This window comes from Macrobrachium rosenbergii, chromosome 43, assembly GCF_040412425.1.
Source record: "Macrobrachium rosenbergii isolate ZJJX-2024 chromosome 43, ASM4041242v1, whole genome shotgun sequence".
NCBI lineage: Eukaryota > Metazoa > Arthropoda > Malacostraca > Decapoda > Palaemonidae > Macrobrachium > Macrobrachium rosenbergii.
Genome location: NC_089783.1, coordinates 46,951,398 through 46,970,526, shown reverse-complemented (window position 1 = coordinate 46,970,526; position 19,129 = coordinate 46,951,398). Strand labels below are relative to the sequence as shown.

Below are 19,129 nucleotides of genomic sequence, written 5' to 3'. Positions count from 1 at the left end.
ACCCCTCATGTCCCACCCCTCTATACAAACTACTAATCGTTCTCAGCAAGTTGCTTTCCACACTAAACATCCTCGATTTACTCCATACCACATCTCTGTCTTTGTAATCTGAACCTTACGTAGTTCCGTGTTCCACATGTAAGTTTTTCCCTTACTTTTGAGCAAATTTGACCTATCAGATAATGAAGCCGCAACTCTTTTTCTGTGTCTAATTCTATACTACTCTTCTCTTTTCTGAAATTCTATTTTTAAACATCCTCCTTGCATCAAATAAGACTACAAATATTCCCTGGGGTATTAGGTAATGTTATGCCCTTGTGATTCTCACAGTGACCTCAACCACTTTAGCCTTTAGAGTTTTACGAAATCGCAGTGATTCCTGTTATCAGTACTCTGGAACATTTCCTACATCCAGGTAGGCATTAGGCCTTGTGGTCAGCCTCTGTTACCACTATAATGAAGCACAGTACTTATAATCTCACCAAATCCTCATGTCTTTCCATGCTTTAACATATTTTCTGGACTCCTTTAAATTCTCAGTAGTCAACAGTGCATTACTGTCACCAGATTGCTCTGTTTGAATAGAAAGCATTAGCAATGTCGTTTTCCATAAAAAGTACTTTTATCATATTGAACAACTTGAAAAAATATGTGTACAACCGTTGTATCAAATCCTTATATCCTAGAAATATCCTGTAACAGGGACAAAATTATTCTTTATTGCAAGCAAGTTGTGGAAATAAAGAAATCAATTACCTCACTGAATCCTTTGACAACCAACTTGACTCTCGTCTTTTAAAACTTATTGATCCGTTACATTCGTCAACGCACGTTCTCATTTATAGGTATTACGTCTTGGCTCATTCTGTGGTGTATATTATTGGGACATCAACAAGTACAGATTTTTTTCCTTAAGATCTTTCTTGCTACTGTTTGGCTTGTATTTAGATTGTATCTTTTCTTGAATATGTACATGTAATCTTACTCTACATCTGTTATTCTGAAATCAGCTTATGATAAGAATTCAAACTAATCTACATCAAAAAGTCATCTTTGATTAGTTATACCACTGAATTTCTGCATATTCTTCCTTCGAAAATTACTAAACCTTTTCTTATCGCACACAGATAAGCAGACTGATATTTTTATCGGTGAATATTGCGTGACAGTATCACTGCAAATATTTCTTATGCGAAATCCGGAGAATTCTTCGTAATTCAAAGCACACAGTACTTTACACTCGGCATTCTTCAGTGATTGCTATCTATGATAATAATCTCGTTCCCTCAGCAGTCAATAAGACCAATTCAAAGTCCAGGGTCTTATATGTAAACGCACGCCGTAAAATAATGGCAATAAATAATTCAGTAATTAATACCAATTACCTTTTGATTATTCATGGTAATGTGCGTAACTGAGGGCGCTAACTCGAGTCGTTCCAAGACTGACGTCTGTTTGCGTTTTTGGGGCTCCTGCAAAGTTCTTTATTTCTCTTCTGTCAGATTATCTCTAGCTACTGACGCAGATATCAGTTTTTTTTTTCTCACTAAATATGCGGAATATGTAGATAAATATGGATATATTTCCTGTATACATTAGTGTAACTGCGTATAATCAGGGCGATTATATATGAGTTCTACAAATAATTATCCAGTTCATCATATATATTCCTTTCAGATACATACATACATATATATATATATATATATATATATATATATATATATATATATATATATATATATATATATATATATATATATATATATATATATATTTATATATATGTGTGTGTGTGTGTGTGTGTGTATTTATATATTATATATATGTGTGTTTCGTGTAAATTTTCATACCAGTTATTTTCAGTAATCATTTCCTTACCTGCATAACTTACGTAGTTTTAAATGTTTCCATACTGATCATATAAAACTCTGTAATAATACTAATAAAACCATTCATTCTACATTGTTTCTTGTATTGACTTCATTCAAACTAGTCCTTATTCTCATCAGGCAAAATAAAGTTACTTAAAATTTAGTTTGATATTTTCTTCCTCAAAATGTTCGACTCTAAAATGATGTTTATGAAGCAAAGACACCTAAATAAATAAGGGTCTTATAATAACATTTGAACTTTCCTTAAATATACTGCTTACATGATGTAAAATTCATGTTGTTTTAATAATTCACGTATTTCTGTTAAGTACAATTGAAATCTTGTATCGTATTATTTTTTATGGGATGAGCATATTGTACCAAGCGTAATTTGGGATAGTTGTACATCAAGAAATATATATTATACGTGTCGTTTAAACATATATTTTCCTAAGTAAAGAAAATAATTGTAAGGAAATAGTTGTAATGAAATTAGCCGCTTTGCATACAATTGTCTGTCACCGGCTAAACAAAATTCTATCGCGCCTAACAAATAAAACTGTAACATCGATTATTACGAGGACGGGAATTCATACGACGATGATAATGTTGGAAACTGAATCGAAACCCACTCCCCACTGATCAGCACGACTAGGTTCCAGATACCAAGTTGTTTGCTTAGACGAAAAGTGATGACATTCGATAATTAAAGTCGTCTATGACTCTCTGAGTGTTTACCTTAGGTTACCATACTAAATGTCTTTAGTCCTTTCCGAAGTAGGCTTCTCTGAATATTGTAGAAATCATTTTATCTTTATATCGGTATTAATGAAAAATGAACCATCACTCTGTACTAACTTAGTCTATAGTTCTATTAAGCCTTTATGAACGTTTTGTTGTCCTTACAAGGATTTTTTTTATTCACCCCAATGGATTCCTCTCTTAGCCTCAGAGGACTTATACTTCAGGGTTAATGATATACAGTAACTCTTTGCTGTAACTTTTTTTTTTAATGTTTTCTTAACATCTCATTATTCCACTGTAACTAGTGACAATGAATGAGCGCTGAGGCATTTAGACACGCGTGAATGAAAAACGAAATCATAAAATTAATGATTTAATTCTAGTGTTAATTACAATTCTAATGCGGTTTGTTTCCTGTGTTTTATAAAAGAGGTGACCTTTGGCTTCTCTCCTGTGTTTTATAAAAGAGGTGACCTTTTGGCTTCTCTCTCTCTCTCTCTCTCTCTCTCTCTCTCTCTCTCTCTCTCTCTCTCTCTCTCTCTCTCTCTCTCTCTCTCTCTCTCTCTCTCTTGAGGGTACAACAGTTGCGGCCCATAGCCGCCTGGGCTACCAGAAACCTTCCAGTGTAAATAATACTTTTACTTTACCTCTCACCTGTGCAATAAGGCCTTCAGTTTGGTTTAGAAGATTATAAACAGGGAAGAGACTTCAGCATATCACGTTATCAAAACACTGAAAAGCTCTTTCAGTTTTATTATTTAGTACATTTTTTAAGAACAAAATTATTATTAAAATAATTCGCATCGCCAAGAGTAGCTCTTAGGAGATCATCAATCCTTGGATATTTCGCCTGGGTCTTTTTTCAGACGACGCTCTATGGCCAATGTTTTGCCTACAGTTTCGATTTAAAGTTTGAAATCTATTCAGATTTATTTTTCATACAAGATTATGTCTTTCATACATGCACATATACACGAAGAAACACACACATAATTGCACACACACACACACACACACACACACACACACACACACACATATATATATATATATATATATATATATATATATATATATCATATTTTATGTTCAAGTTTATACTTTTGCAATACTCACTAGCTTACCCTTTAACTTCAGAAGTTTTCTAAGATCAACAATATTACTGTAGTGGCAATTTCAACCTTAGTTTGTTCAGCCAAGAAGTCTTGGTTGCCAAAGTAATAACTAATTTTCAAGCTTAGTTTAATCGTTATTTTAAATTATTGTAATGAAAAATATGGCTTCAATATGACTTAACATGTCATGCCAGTACTTGGCATAATGTTCCCATAATTATAATAATAACCTCACAGCTGTACTTCTTCACTGTATCTCATCTAATTTATGCATCATCCCAGGTTTCAGAGACATTTGGTAATAACTTTAGACCCCTTGAAAATATATATCAATACTTTCTGGTGTAAGCGTTTGCCCAAGTTGGTTGCAATTAGATGGAAATTGATGGGACATATTTGTTCATAAACTAGATGGGTAATTTTCATTTGCTTATTTCATCAGACTACTTTTGAGTTGGGTAATAACGGAGGGAAATTATAATCAGGCTTCATGCCAATGCTAGAAGCTAAAAATTTATTTATCATTTTGCTGATAAAGTAAGTGGAATATTCTTCTTCTGGGTACTAGCATAGTTATAATCTACCATTAAAAAAAATCTGTAAAAAGGACGCTAAGGTAAGGGACAGATGTTTAAGTCTTCTAACAAAATTAGGTAGATTGTTTTGCTCCATGAATGAAACATTTTTTTATTGTTTTAGGAGTGCAGTCTAAAAGATACAAATGCTTCGAGTCTCCCATATTTCCTCATTTTCACTTCCTGAGGCAAGTGTGTTCATCGCAACCATTCCAGGAACTTTTATCAAAATGTAAATTTCATTTTCCTACTCTCAGAAAAGAAATGACTAGCACAAATTTAAATACCAAGGGAAATTCAGTCTGTGAAAATTAAACTTTCAACCAGATTTTTCAAATGACCAATTTTATACCATTCTTTGTTATTTTTTAACTACCCAGATAATTATTGACCGTTTGAGGTAGAAGTCAAAGGCTGATTGATAGCAATCACCTGGTATTTCACAGGATAACATTTCATTACTGTTCCACCTGCTGTACTAATCACACAGTAATACATAGGTCTACGTTATACGCGAATATTTAGATTAGAAACTACTTGGTTCTAGTGATGTTAAACTGCTTTTTTTCACGTTTTGGATTAGCATGAATGTTTTTCATTAACAAGATTTTTTTTTCTCCATTCTTAACAGATACGACAGTCCCAAGGGTGATGGTGAGCCTTGGCAACTTTCGAAAATACAATCTGGACGACATTCAAGAGATTTATATTGAGCGAGTGATTTGTATTTCGTAGTCCATCTACCTCCCTCTGAGAAGCTCGTCCCCCTACCTCCCTACTTACACACCCCAATTTAAACTTCCCAGCATCCCCCCACATTAACCCTGAAAACATAGACGCTGTGGAAACACCTTCGTTAACCCTGAAGCCTCAGGGTAGCTTGAAAACCCTCCTTCCCCCCCGACAACCCTGAATTCCCAGAAACCAGCCCTGAAACCCTTTAGCCAATCATGGCTCCCGGATCTGAACTTTCCTTAAGGTCATGGTCGTGGATAAGGGTTCTCCTTCTCATGTTAACTTCCGTTGGTCTCTCGCAAGCGCAACTGGACAACGAGAATTCGCTTATAGGTATGTAAGGAAAGATTCCAGGTCTCTGTAGATAAGATTCCAAGTCTCTGTAAAAGAGATTCCAAGTCTTTGTAGAAAAGTTTCCAAATCTTTGTAAAAAAGATTCCAAGTCATTGTAGAAAATATTCCAGGTCTTTGTGGGAAAGTTTTCAAGTCTTTGTAGAAAAGGTTCCAAGTCTTTGTAGAAAAGATTCCAAGTCATTGTAGAAAAGATTTCAAGTTTTTGCAAAAAAAGATTCTAAATCTTTGTAGAAAAGATTCCAAGTCTTCGTAGGAAAGGTTTCAAATCTTTGTGGAAAATATTCTAAGTCTTCGTAGAAAGTATTCCAAATCTTTGTACAAAAGATTCAGAGTCTTTGTAGAAAAGATTCCAAATCTTTGTGGAAAAGATTCTAAGTCTTTGTAGGAAAGATTCCAGATCTTTGCATAAAAGATTCTAAGTCTTTGTAGAAAGTATTCCAAACCTTAGTAGAAAAGATTCCGAGTCTTTGTGAGCTGGAAACGAAAAATCCAGCCACAGACATGAACCGAGTTATAAACAATTGCGAGAATGATTCTAAACGAACATTCTTCGTGCTCACTTTGACTCGTATGCCTGATAACTGCACAGCACTTCGTATAAATCCCAAGCAATTTTAACAGTTGAGTACAGGTTTGCGTCGGTTTCAGTGGCCCCATATCATCCATTTGAGCATTCAAGGTAAGAAATAAATATACATTCCGGTCAGTTCCAACACAACGGACATTAGTGGAGGTTAGGGAGGGGAAACTTTTCATTGTTTGGATTTCAACTCGTTGACACAAGGAGCGATTATCATGTCAAAGACAGAAAACTGGTACAACGACAGTAAATGCCGGTAATAATTTGCTAGAAATACCAAGCTATATATCCTTACTAATAAACAGTTAAGAGCATTGTCTTCTAAATGGATAATAACCTAAAGATTGTTAAAAAATAATGTAAGCAACCCGACACTCGTCAGTCAATCGCACATGTCAATTTTATCATTCATAAAATTGCACCTAGAGGAACCTATTGGAGTATTCTGAAAGACATGATAATCTGAGTCCTTAAGGACATTTACAAATATATCAAACAAGAAGCTTGAATTAATAAATTTAAATTTATCGCTCGCTAACAGATGGCGCGAGGAATGCGATGAAAAATCTGAAACCAACTTAACGTCAGCTTTCAGTAAATATCTGGTGAATAATATGGTTAATAAGAAATATATATAAGAAACTATGGCGCATTATTTAGAATTTTTTCAAAAAAACATAATTCAACGGAATCCGATAACAAATCGGAAACCCACCTAATGTCAGCTTTCACTAATTATCTTGCTAAGGGAAGCATAAGAGATAAACATAATAAAAAATAACACATTATCTGTAAATGTTTCCGAAATCATTATTTAACGCACTGAATCCTCCTTGAAAAAAAAAGTCGTGATACTGAATAGCTTATCAGTTAAGAGACGTATCTCCTCTTGTACTCAACGAACTGGACCACGAACCAAGGTCGAGACCCAAACCGTAATTACTTGATGACATCAGTGCTGGTGGGATCTCAATTATGCAGTCTCATGCAATTCTTTATTCAGCTCTTCTTCTTGGAAAAGCAGAGCGGGAATCTGCAAATCATATTTATGGTTGTTCTCAAGAGTAGATTTACGCATCTCGTCCAATTAGAAATCATTTATTCATGATATATTCCTCACGCAAAGAGGCCGATAATCGAGGTACAGGTGTGTGGGCGACCACCGCATCTAATTCAACGAAATGGTGCAATGATAACGTTGTAGTTCTTTGATGAGAAGGTAATATACTCGGATAAACGAACCAAAATAATAGTTATTAGCATAAGAAATATTTTGTTTAAGTTACGAGTGCTGTGATATTATTCATATACACACGTGCACACATAAGAGGATGATGATTTTATATGAATATATATATATATATTTATATATGTGTGTGCATATATATATATATATATATATATATATATATGTATATATATATATATATATATATATATATATATATATATATATATATATATATACATATATATGTGTGTGTGTGTGCGCACGCACGAGAAACTGCTAAGTCATTTTTCCGTTCCAATAATCATATACCAAATATAATAAACATAAATGATAAAGTTAACGATTCACCGTATATTCCATTCAACAAAGAACTCGTCTCCTAAGAATAACTATGAAAGAGTAGATATTAGCAATGTTAACTATATAAAACTGAGTTTATTATACTTGGTATATGATTGTTGAAACAAAAATGACTCAGCAGTTTCTCGTGCACATACAGACATACTTACTTTTATATAAATATATAGATAATTTTATAATCATAGACATATAAATTCATGCATTCACAGATGCAAAGACACGTGTACACATGCCAGTAAATGTGGATGTGACTCATTCATTTTAATGCGAAAAATAAAAAAAAAACATGCCTAATTGTTTTAGTGCATGGCCCCCGTCTCTTCGGATACTCTCCTATCATTTGTGGAATGAGCAAACCAAAATGGAACATTTTCAGTCTTTCACCCACACGCTTAAACAGATTTATGGTATGGGATTCATTGCCTGTTGGTCAAGACACTTGAACTTCACTGATAAGATGATTTGTGTTCATTTCCCCCCCCCCCAGGGCATAGCAATATCTGTCTGAAGGAGGATAGAGTTATTAGTGCGCCTCACGTGGTGCACTGTAGGCTTTACTAAGGGGTCCCTGGCTGCACCAACTTTTCACCCTCTTACTTTATCCTATTTCCCGCTTTCTTTCTCCATTCTTGCTGTCCAACTTCTCTATGACTTATCATCTCCCTCATTCTTGGATCTCTTCATCTGGCTGTCCAATCATTCCAATTCCCTCTTTTTACTCTTAGGGCTGAATGGCCGAAAATGCCCAAGTGCTTGCTGGACAGCCTAAAAATCTTACAAATCATCAACGAAAGCAATTTCCAGCCGTCCCAGTATAAGCCATTCCAACTCTGCTGACCTGAGATCTGAAACAGACTCCTGGTAATTAACTGATTGCAGTGAGTTGTCATGGGTCAATAAACTGATCCCAAATTGCTAGCTGAGAAACTGAAAAGTAGCCGTTCCTGCTATCCAACATCAGAAAAGGTGTCACACTTTGGTTATCCAGCTTGGTCGATCATTGAAATGAAGCAACGTTGGCTATGGTCATAGCTTAGATGGGTGACCAAATGGAAAAGCCATTTACCATCAGCACATCAGCCTCCTATACATCCAAGGAGCAGGGCTGCACAAGGGATGTGACAGACGTATCCAAACGAAAATATTTCTTAAAACGAACAATGACTAAAAGGCCTCTTGAGGTTCATCCGGCCCCGGAATATATTAACAAATAGCAACGGTAGTTTTAGGGCCTAAAAAGGAATAAAAAGCATTCAACATAAAATTCAGAAATTATGGAACCATTATCAGTACATATCAGATAATACAAGCCCACTTAACTTGGAAGAAGTGCGGAATGTTTTACAAATGATATAAAAAATGGCTTACATATAAATCAAAATTGTACCCATCTCACCGAAAGTGCTCGTTTACAGGCGAACTGCTCTAATTTCTTAAAGTTTGTGGGCCTTACACAATGTGATTATTCCCTTATGAAAGGATAAAAGGAAACAGTTTTATCACTGATAGTACTTTCAGTTCAAAAGGAACGGTTCACTATGCAGAGCGATATCTGGAGTTGGGTCCGTTAGCTATTCCAGTTAGGAATGTTAGGTCAACGTAGGCTAAATGTGTAACATTCGTGAGGGCACCCGTTTTGCGATAAACTATGTTCGTAACAATGTTGGACATTGATAAATGGTTATCTTACCTAATTTTTTTTTAACGGTAGCTATATCATAACTCACGGGATTGCTATCTTGGCTTTTCATTGCTAGTGTGTTACACGCATATCATTGCGCCAGTTGCTTCAGTTTGCTTTGCAAATAACCCTGAGAAAAAAAAAGCCAAGCTCACGTTTGTCTCGAAATTTATAATGAATTAAATTGAATTTAAGTGTTTTTTTTTTTTTATTTGTTTCCAGGAGTTTACATGGAGTCCGGAATGGTGCAAGGCCTCCGAACGGAGGCTATGGACTTAATGAAGACGGCCGTGCAAACGGCCTCGGCGGCCATGAAACGCGGCTCCCTTGGCGTCGTGTTCCTGGAGTCTATGAACGACACCATGCCAGAGAACTTGACAGCGGTCATGACGTTGGCACACTGCGATAGAACCCACGCCTTCGCCCCAACATTCGCGCAGATGGGGAAGCTCCACATCGCCGTTACAGGTAAGCGTCTGCGATTCACTCTCCTGTCGAGGCCTTTCATTTTTGTTTTCTCTTTGAATCTTCAGCTGAAAACCTTTCTCGACAGAGACGACGGACTATAAACCCAAGAAGGCCGCAAAATTAAATCGGCCTGCAGAAAGAGAGAGAAAATTGTAGGAAAAAGTGATGAATGAATGAATATGAAAGATTAGGAAATAAAATCGACCCTCCTGAAATTCAAGAGACGTCAGCAGAGAGCAGGAATGAATGTGCTCCTCGCTTAGATATTTTGAACATCAGAAGATTCCACAACTGCATTAGGCAGACTATCCCACTTCTTGGTTGTAGCCAAGATAAAACTCCTAGCAAACTGAGTAATATTAAACCTGATGCTAGAAAACGACACAGTTTGAGCAGCAGCCTGCCTAGTGTTGCAAGCAAAACAGCTTGATCAGGAAAAGAATAATTCAAGGGATGTTGGTCGTTGTAGTACAGTTTACGCAACAAACATAATGAACACACAAGTCTATGCCAAAGGAACCGCAGACGTTTGAAAGTTGTGTCTTGTATTGTATTATTTTGATGTGGACTTTTTGTATAGTGTATGTATGAGTTCAGGACGATTTGAATGTCACTTCATTCTCCCGAGTCAAGGAGATATCAAGAAGGAATAGCAAATAAGGGAAAAACTGGGTGAGAGAATATCGTTATCATTATTGAAGTCGAGAAGGTGAATTATTTTTTCTCTTGTATAGCACAAATTTATGAAAATGGTTTTCATTCCCATCCGCTAGTTTTATATCGCTTTTCCTGTTAAATTCTGATAAACGTACAGGTAAGTGGAAGCAAAGTATTAGTGACAAAGGCTGAGGGGATATGCATAATCAGTCATCTGCGACGGAAGGGGTAGTAAGTTCGTATTTTAGGTTCAAAAATATAATTTAATGATTTCATTTTGAAAACATGTTGATGAATTTACGCCATGATCTCACTGTCAAATTGGTGACCCTTGTTGGGGGCGGGGGCGGTCTTTATCTTGCTGTCCAAGAACTCCAACTCCCTTGTTTACCTCTTTTTACTGTCTTAAGCGCTGAATGGACGAAAATGGGCCAAGTTCTTTTCTTTAAAACCTCAATTTCATGAAACCAATCAGTTACTGGGGGTTTAATGTCTTACCTAGATGTTGGGAACAGAATGCATCACCATCTCTAACCAAAGACAAGCCCTCATTTGCATTAGCCCCTCTCACCACCCAGATAACTCCAATTCCCTTTTTTTGCCTCTTTTTACTGTCTTAAGCGCTGAATGGACGAAAATGGCCAAGTTCTTTTCTTTAAAACCTCAATTTCATGAAACCAATCAGTTACTGGGGGTTTAATGTCTTACGTAGATGTTGGGAGCAGAGTTCATCACCATCTTTAACCAAAGACAAGCCCTCATCTGCATTAAATCTCTCACCACCCAGATGCTGGATGCCGGAGGCTGAAGTACTCGACGGCGCTCTCCGTGCCTTTGGTCAGCGGCTCCAGGGACATCGTCCAGCTCTTCACAGACCTCCGCATGATGAACACGCTCATCTGGAACGACATCACCATCATCCATGATGACTCAATCAGTGAGTTGGAACTGTTTTTCAGTCGTTTTCTTGTTTTGGCCGATGGTTGGATTCAGTGCAGCAGTTATGTTTGTAAAGTGATTTAAAAATCCGACGGCTCTGATTAGACGATATGAAGAGATAAGCTTTGTTAAGGTAGTTTATGTCATCTGTTGTCGATATTGATGAATTGTAACAGTATGTGCTGGATTTGCATTTCATTTTCTTTGATTTATTGCTATCTGACGTCATATCTGCCAGTGTTACTAGTACCGGTATACGTGCTTTGCTATATTGCCTCTTGCCCACATCTCTCTCTCTCTCTCTCTCTCTCTCTCTCTCTCTCTCTCTCTCTCTCTATATATATATATATATATATATATATATATATATATATATATATATATATATATACATATATATATACATAAATATACAGTATATATATATATATATGTACAGTATATATATAAATATATATAGATACATATATATATGTATATATATATAATTATATAATATATATATATATATATATATATAGAGAGAGAGAGAGAGAGAGAGAGAGAGAGAGAGAGAGAGAGAGAGAGAGAGAGAGTAACAATGATTGAGAATATCTCTATTATGGCGGCGTCATTCGTTCTCTTTCCTTCTCTCACGTATACAAGCAGAGCACTTTCATTTTATCAGCATCCATTTCTAACCTCCTCTTCGTGTTTCCTCCTGAGCAGCAATGGCCGAAATAGGAGACTTGGTGAGCATCCTCACAGCCCCCACAGACCTGACGAAGGAAACCGCCATCACCATGGTCGATTTGGCAACCCCGGAAACTTCTTCCATGAAGTGAGTAACCTGGAACCGTACCCTTCCAGAATTTGGAAATCTCGAAGACGTTACGTAGTCTGTTGCTTTTTTGAGAGTTTGGGCGGGTACCTGGCTGGTTGTATATTGTCTTGTCTACAATATGTATATATATGCATATATATACATATATATATACATACATATTTATATATATACATTTAGAAAAAAATAAATATATATATATTTATATATATATATTATATATATATATATATATATATATATATATATATATATATATATATATATATATATATATATATATATATATATATGTCTATATATACATGCATATACATATGTATATATTTGTGTGTATAAGAATGTGCATGACTTATCTACATCGGCCTTGTAAAATACCTCATTATTTTGCAATGTGTATATACTTAGAAACGAAATTATCTTTTTTTTCTGAGTCTTTTCTTCCTTGAACAACTTTCTTTTTAAATTTGTATTTGCCAGTATCTTAAAAGTTTCAAAGACAAATTACCGCTAGGTTAACGTTTTTGCTTTCGACGTTCTCACTAATGACAGTTTTGTACTGAAGACCATTAGTAGAATCAATTCTCCTAAATTCATTCCGCAAGCAATTACTCAAGCATAAAACTTAGTCATACCTATAGTTATCATTTTTGACACGATAACAGGGTGTGCTTGCTTTGTTATGTCATCGCTCTAATCATGAGCATACAACATGTCTCTCTCTCTCTCTCTCTCTCTCTCTCTCTCTCTCTCTCTCTCTCTCTATATATATATATATATATATATATATATATATATATATATATATATATATATATATAAGGGGAAAACAGAGCATTCCATTGATTAATTACGGTAATTATGCAGTAATATCAAAAGTTTGAACGATGACAACACATCAGACTTAAAAACAAAAAAATCGAGTGTAAATTTGACAATGGTTTTTGAAATCTGGTTTTCACAGTGACTTGATTTAATCGATTTGACTTTTCTTTTCTCAGCGTTTAAATCATTTCCTTCTTTTCAAAAGTCTCGAAAGTTTGGTTGCTTGAAGATCATTTGTCAGTGATGGTCAATGATGACAATATTCAGTCCCAGCAGCGGTTATCGTCTACATTAATACCTTGCTGGCAAACTGTAGACGGTACTAAAGGTTCTTTGCAGCCTCGGGTGGTTGTCTGGTTCATAGTAAGCGTACCTTGTCCCATCACGTGCCCATGCCCCAATTGCTGCAATGCTTTTCAGGGTATGAAAGACCTTTTATTGACCTCTAGACTTTTCCCAGCAAATCGAGACCGTGTAATTTTTGTTTGGTCTCCAGTTGCAGTTCTGTTTTTTTTTTTTTTTTTTTACTTTTACTTTTACTTTTACTTATTCTCGTCTAGCTGTCCTATTTCCTTTATTTTACCTTGCTCCAATTTTCACCTCTCATTTATGCATGAGTCCTTCGGGCGAGCTCAGCTATGGTCTGGAATCGTTAGTCGGTGATTTACGTGGACTAATAATTTACAATTGATCTAATAATTTATGATGATATTGATGTTTACTTGTTGACATTATAATTATTATTATTATTATTTAACAAAATGAAGCTGTTGACCTCGTCGGTGACGATAGCCGTTTCGACACTGGATTACATAAAGAAACTTGTCTTGAAAATAAGCATATCATTCTGAGCATGGCACAGAATAGCTCATTGAGCTGATTGTGTGATCAGATTGACCTTGTATTTTCCAGAGCTGCAAGTAATTAGGGCTATATGCACGAGGCTACATCAACTGATAATATATGCCTGAGGCATATTTATACAGTAAATGTAATCCTTTCAATTCTTATCTATTCAAAGCAATCGAAACGGGGCATAACACGTCTCGGAGATAATGACAGAGTCGAACTGCAAAGCAGCGATGAGTTTCCGTTCATTCCATGTGATTTGTCGAAGCTCTGTCTCGTGACTGGAACACCATTATGCTTTCAAAGTTATCCACACAAGTTGAGGAATCGCGTGTCAGTAGAATGAATGTTTCTCAGGAGTTTATTTTGATAATACGACTAGTTTTTTTGTGAGCAGAGCTTCTTCTTCTTCTTCTTCTTCTTCTTCTTCTTCTTCTTCTTCTTCTTCTTCTTCTTTCGGTAGAGACAGAATGCAAGCTGTAAATTTTATCAAGAGGAAGAAGAGGAGATTGATTATATTGTCTACAAGAGCTGGGAAACTGCTGCATGAGGATAATTATGCATTAGTACTACTGTATATCAGCTACACGCGTACTCATCCGCATAGTTTGCACGGGAATGTTTACGTTCAAATATTTTATGAATGAAGTAATCAGAGACGGGAATGTTATGAATGAATGTATGCTAAAATGGGAGTTATGAATAAAGAAAAAATGTACATACTGCCTGTAAATATCTGAACGTAGGATTTCAGTGGTAGACACAAGTTTTGTACATTAAACCGAAAAGATTTTTTGTATTCATTTACACATAAGTAGATTTTTAATTAGTGTCTCGTGTTTAGACTTTCAGATGACTAAAATGTGCCCCAGTGCCTAATGTTCTGAGGAACCAGAGGACATCTGGATTTGAATGAAGAAGTGTTCGTGATGAATAAATGGTAAATGGCCTTAATGATATATATATATATATATATATATATATATATATATATATATATATATATATATATATATATATATATATATATATATATACATATATATAAATATATAGAATATATATAGTATACATATATATATAAATATAGAAATATATATACACATATATATAAATATATAAAAATATATATATATATATATATAAAGATATATATATATATATATATATATATATATATATATATATATATATATATATATATATATATATATATATCTAACTTATAAAATCAGTTGCACTGAAATCTTATAAATGACTCTGAAATAATATTAAGGTAAACAAACCGAAGACTATTATAAAGAAAGCATTGTGTCACAGATAACAAATATACATCCAGTTCCCTAACGATTTGCTTTTACAAACTCGCAAGCAAAAAAAAAAAGGAGCCACCGAATCACTGGAACTGCTGCTGAATAATCTAAGGTTTACGTGATTCTTCGAAACGACACTGGATACGCTTGGCGTAAAAGACTAGAACAAAGAAAATAGATAAAAAAGAAGTATAACAGAACTAGGACGAAAGCTAGTGTTGTTTTTACTTCCTCATATTTAAAATCAATCATAGAAGTCTCTGTGACATCTACATTTTCGTGGAGAGGATTCTAATTCGTACCGTCTTTGGAAAAATCTGTGTTAATTAGATTTGAATTCTGAAATTTAGGCTGCCAAGCAAGCACTGGGCACTTTCGACCAATCCAGAGCGAAAGACAGTAAAAATAGGGAGTTAGAGACGTTGGACAGCAAGGTAGAGATCCTGAAAATAAGGAAGATGAAGTACAAGGTTCTAAAGGTGGAACTTGGGGAAAATCTCGTAGTTGCAATAAGAAGTAATAGTTAAGAAGATAAAGGAAGGAAGCTGGGGGTGGGGGATTAATTAAAAGCTAAAAAGTGGGTTGGGTAGCTAGAGGCCGGAAGAACGCTCCTCCCACCCTTTATTAATGCCTACAGTGTACCACGTGAGATGCACGGACAGCACTTCTCCACTGCGGGATCTATTAACTGGAATGTCTCAGTGACAGTAGCCTGGGAAACTACTTAATCGTTTTCAACATCGCATAGGCCGTTGTCAGGCGCACTGATATAGTAATAAAAAAAAATATATATATAGATAGAGGATTGCCAATTGCCACCGTTACCATATATTGACCCAAACATTGGTTTTGCCAAGGGCAGTACTCTAAGTAGTGAATGTATTCCTGGGTTTATGGTATACGTCACAGGTCCTCTCGTGTCCCTTTGTCAAGTACATTTTCGTGAACGGGACACCAGGAGGCAACCCCATCCACCTGTCGAAAGAGTCACCTCTCTATTAAATATTAAGCATACCATGTCATGGGAACTGGATGGCATCTAGTCGATATTTATTCAGGAAAAGTTACAAGCTTTCCGGGACTAACGGTCCTCATCGTCTACAGTAGTAGTAGTAGACTCTACGGCTACCAGACGATGAGGACAGTTAGTCCTGGAAAGCTTTGTAACTGTTCCTGAATAAATATCTCCGCTAAAAGCCACCCATTTCACATGACCCTCTTATTAATATGTGTATATATATATATATATATATATATATATATATATATATATATATATATATATATATATATATATATTATATTTATATATATGTGTGTGTGTGTGTGTGTATACTATACATATATAGTATATATATATATATATATATATATATATATATATATATATATATATATATATATATATATATATATATATATATATATATACTTGTCTGACACTTAATAGCGTAAGACAATATACTGAGCTAAGGCCACTTGTCAAACACAGGTGTCCCTCTTCCGCCAGGCGGATGGAGTTGGCCCCTGGCGTCCAGTTCACGAAAATGCAAGTGGCAAAGGTAGAAAAAGTGGACCTTTGACGCATATAGTGAACTCAAGATATATCCATTATTACTTTGGGTACTGCCCTTGGCATAACTAATGTTTAGATGGCAAGCAAATGGCCATCTCCTATAAATACTTTTTGACAACTAAATCGGTGTCCTGGTAACGATTATATATATATATATATATATATATATATATATATATATATATATATATATATATATATATATATATATGTGTGTGTGTGTGTATATTATATATATATATATATATATATATATATATATATATATATATATATATATATATATATATATATATATATGTATGTATGTATGTGAGTTATTAGTATATGCGTAAGGGTGCAAGGTTATTAATTCCTTATTTTCGTTTTGCAAAACAGATTAGGGAAGCTGTTCTCCTCTCTGGGACCTAAACCAGGAGAGCCCCAGGATCGACAATACATGGTGATCGCTTCCAAGGAAGAGATTATCAAAGTACAAGATCTGGTTAGTATGAAGAACTCCTTATTTATTTGTTGCATAGGTTCATTTCAGTAATATCTGCTCAGAGTTATAATATTTTTCATCAAAGTTGTAAATGTATTGATTTTAATATTCTTTTCCTTAAAGTATGTTTCCTGTATATGTGTGTGTGTGTGTGTGTGTGTATATATATATATATATATATATATATATATATATATATATATATATATATATATATATATATATATATATATTATATATATATATATATATATTTTTTATATATATATATATGTGTGTAAAATATAAATATATATATATATATATATATATATATATATATATATGGTACATGGTACTTATTTTGTTGTACAGTTTTTCGTTTTACCTAATTCCCGCACACATTTATTCTTACTCAGATTTAGCCTTTAATGTATCAAAGACATATTTTCCATTACTGTCAATAAGATTTCACTATTTTTACCATTTCACTAGTTGTTGCTCAGCTTCCTCGGTTTCTTTAAGAAATTTACTTCCTTTATTTACTTATTCATCTTAAACTCAAGTTTCTCCGAGACTGACGACTTAACACCTTAGGATTCGACGATGTGAACTATTCTGTAAGAATGTAGGATATGTGTCAGTCAATCATTTGAGCATTTTTGTCGTTCAGCTCGATGTTTTTTCAAAACAATTTACTACTTCATAACTGAATTTGATGTTACTTTTCTTTTGTTTGATGCCTGGTATTTATTTGATGGGCTCAGTGATTTTGTGGTGATAATACTGGCCGAAAAAAGCTGGTGCTTGCGTGAGATGTTTAAGTTTTATTGAATATTCTAAATCGTTAGAAATTTTAATCGGCAGTGTGCTCATAAAGTATCACTAAACTTTTTGTTTTTGATTTATTATGTCTAAGTACAGTATTTTACATGACTGTTCTCATCAATGGTTTTTGTATTTTATGTTGTTATCACAATATACGACAGCAGCGCATAATCTCAACGTTGTAGCTATTAACCAAATAACAAGGTGCATATGCTGTAATAATGACAAGAAATAAATTTAACATTCTAGCCCATTTGAATAGTGACTTATTTCGCAAGACAGCATTCTGATTATTATATGCCGACGCTTCCGAGCCATTCAAAAACGCGTATTCTAATTTTGCACGTGCAGCTGTTAACCATACACTAACATTTATGTGAATATAATAATTACCTCCCCCCGCCCAAATGTCAGCCTGGTGAAACTCCTTACTGAGAAACAATCTTCTTTCTTCCCCTCCTCGCCCGAAGGCGCGGTCGTTAGGTCTCTTCGGCTCGAGCAACCAGTGGCTCTTCGTCGTCCCGGACACGAATTCCCTCTCCTTCGCCATGGAGTCCTATTTAGCCAACATGGTTGATGGAGACAACCTGGCCTTCATCTACAACATGTCCGAATTCACACCGGCGACCCCCTGCGACGTGAGTACCGTAGCGTTGAATTTTCAATTGCTGTAACTACTTTGGTAGTGCTTCTAGTAATGGCTGTCTAAGTGTTATATAAACCTTCAGCCATCTACGTCATTCCTTCTATTGAGTTTTTGTCGACTGATTTGATTTCCTTTAGCATGACAGACCAACGGATCGTTAAGGGTTATTTTTAAAGTAAGTGATATGGCTAGGCTAGTTTTGTTCCAAAATAAAAGGGGTGGAAGCCATTGCAATGACCGTTTGCAAAGCAATGGCGCACTCGTGCAACTTGAAAGTTATTGTTTTGTCAATGGTGTCTGTATGTCTTATCTCCTGGTCCATCTTAGCCATTAAACTACTTGATAACACTATCTTATTGATTATCGCTTTCAAATATTTGCTCACTCGCCACAGGTAAAAGAAATCTCTCTCTCTCTCTCTCTCTCTCTCTCTCTCTCTCTCTCTCTCTCTCTCACACACACACACACACACACATATATATATATATATATA

The 19,129-nt window shown here is 35.0% G+C and overlaps 1 protein-coding gene across 1 annotated transcript in view; it reads left to right on the top strand.

Annotated features, from left to right (window-relative positions):
- Window positions 1-4,939: 4,939 nt before the first annotated feature.
- Window positions 4,940-19,129, top strand: part of LOC136828864 (ionotropic receptor 93a-like) — a 52,421-nt gene continuing 38,231 nt past the window's right edge. The window contains exons 1-6 of the mRNA XM_067087142.1: window positions 4,940-5,376; window positions 9,472-9,717; window positions 11,162-11,311; window positions 12,022-12,133; window positions 17,078-17,183; window positions 18,461-18,628. Of these exons, the coding sequence (XP_066943243.1) occupies window positions 5,259-5,376; window positions 9,472-9,717; window positions 11,162-11,311; window positions 12,022-12,133; window positions 17,078-17,183; window positions 18,461-18,628 (900 nt within the window). The 5' untranslated portion in view covers window positions 4,940-5,258. The remainder of the gene's footprint in view (window positions 5,377-9,471; window positions 9,718-11,161; window positions 11,312-12,021; window positions 12,134-17,077; window positions 17,184-18,460; window positions 18,629-19,129) is intronic.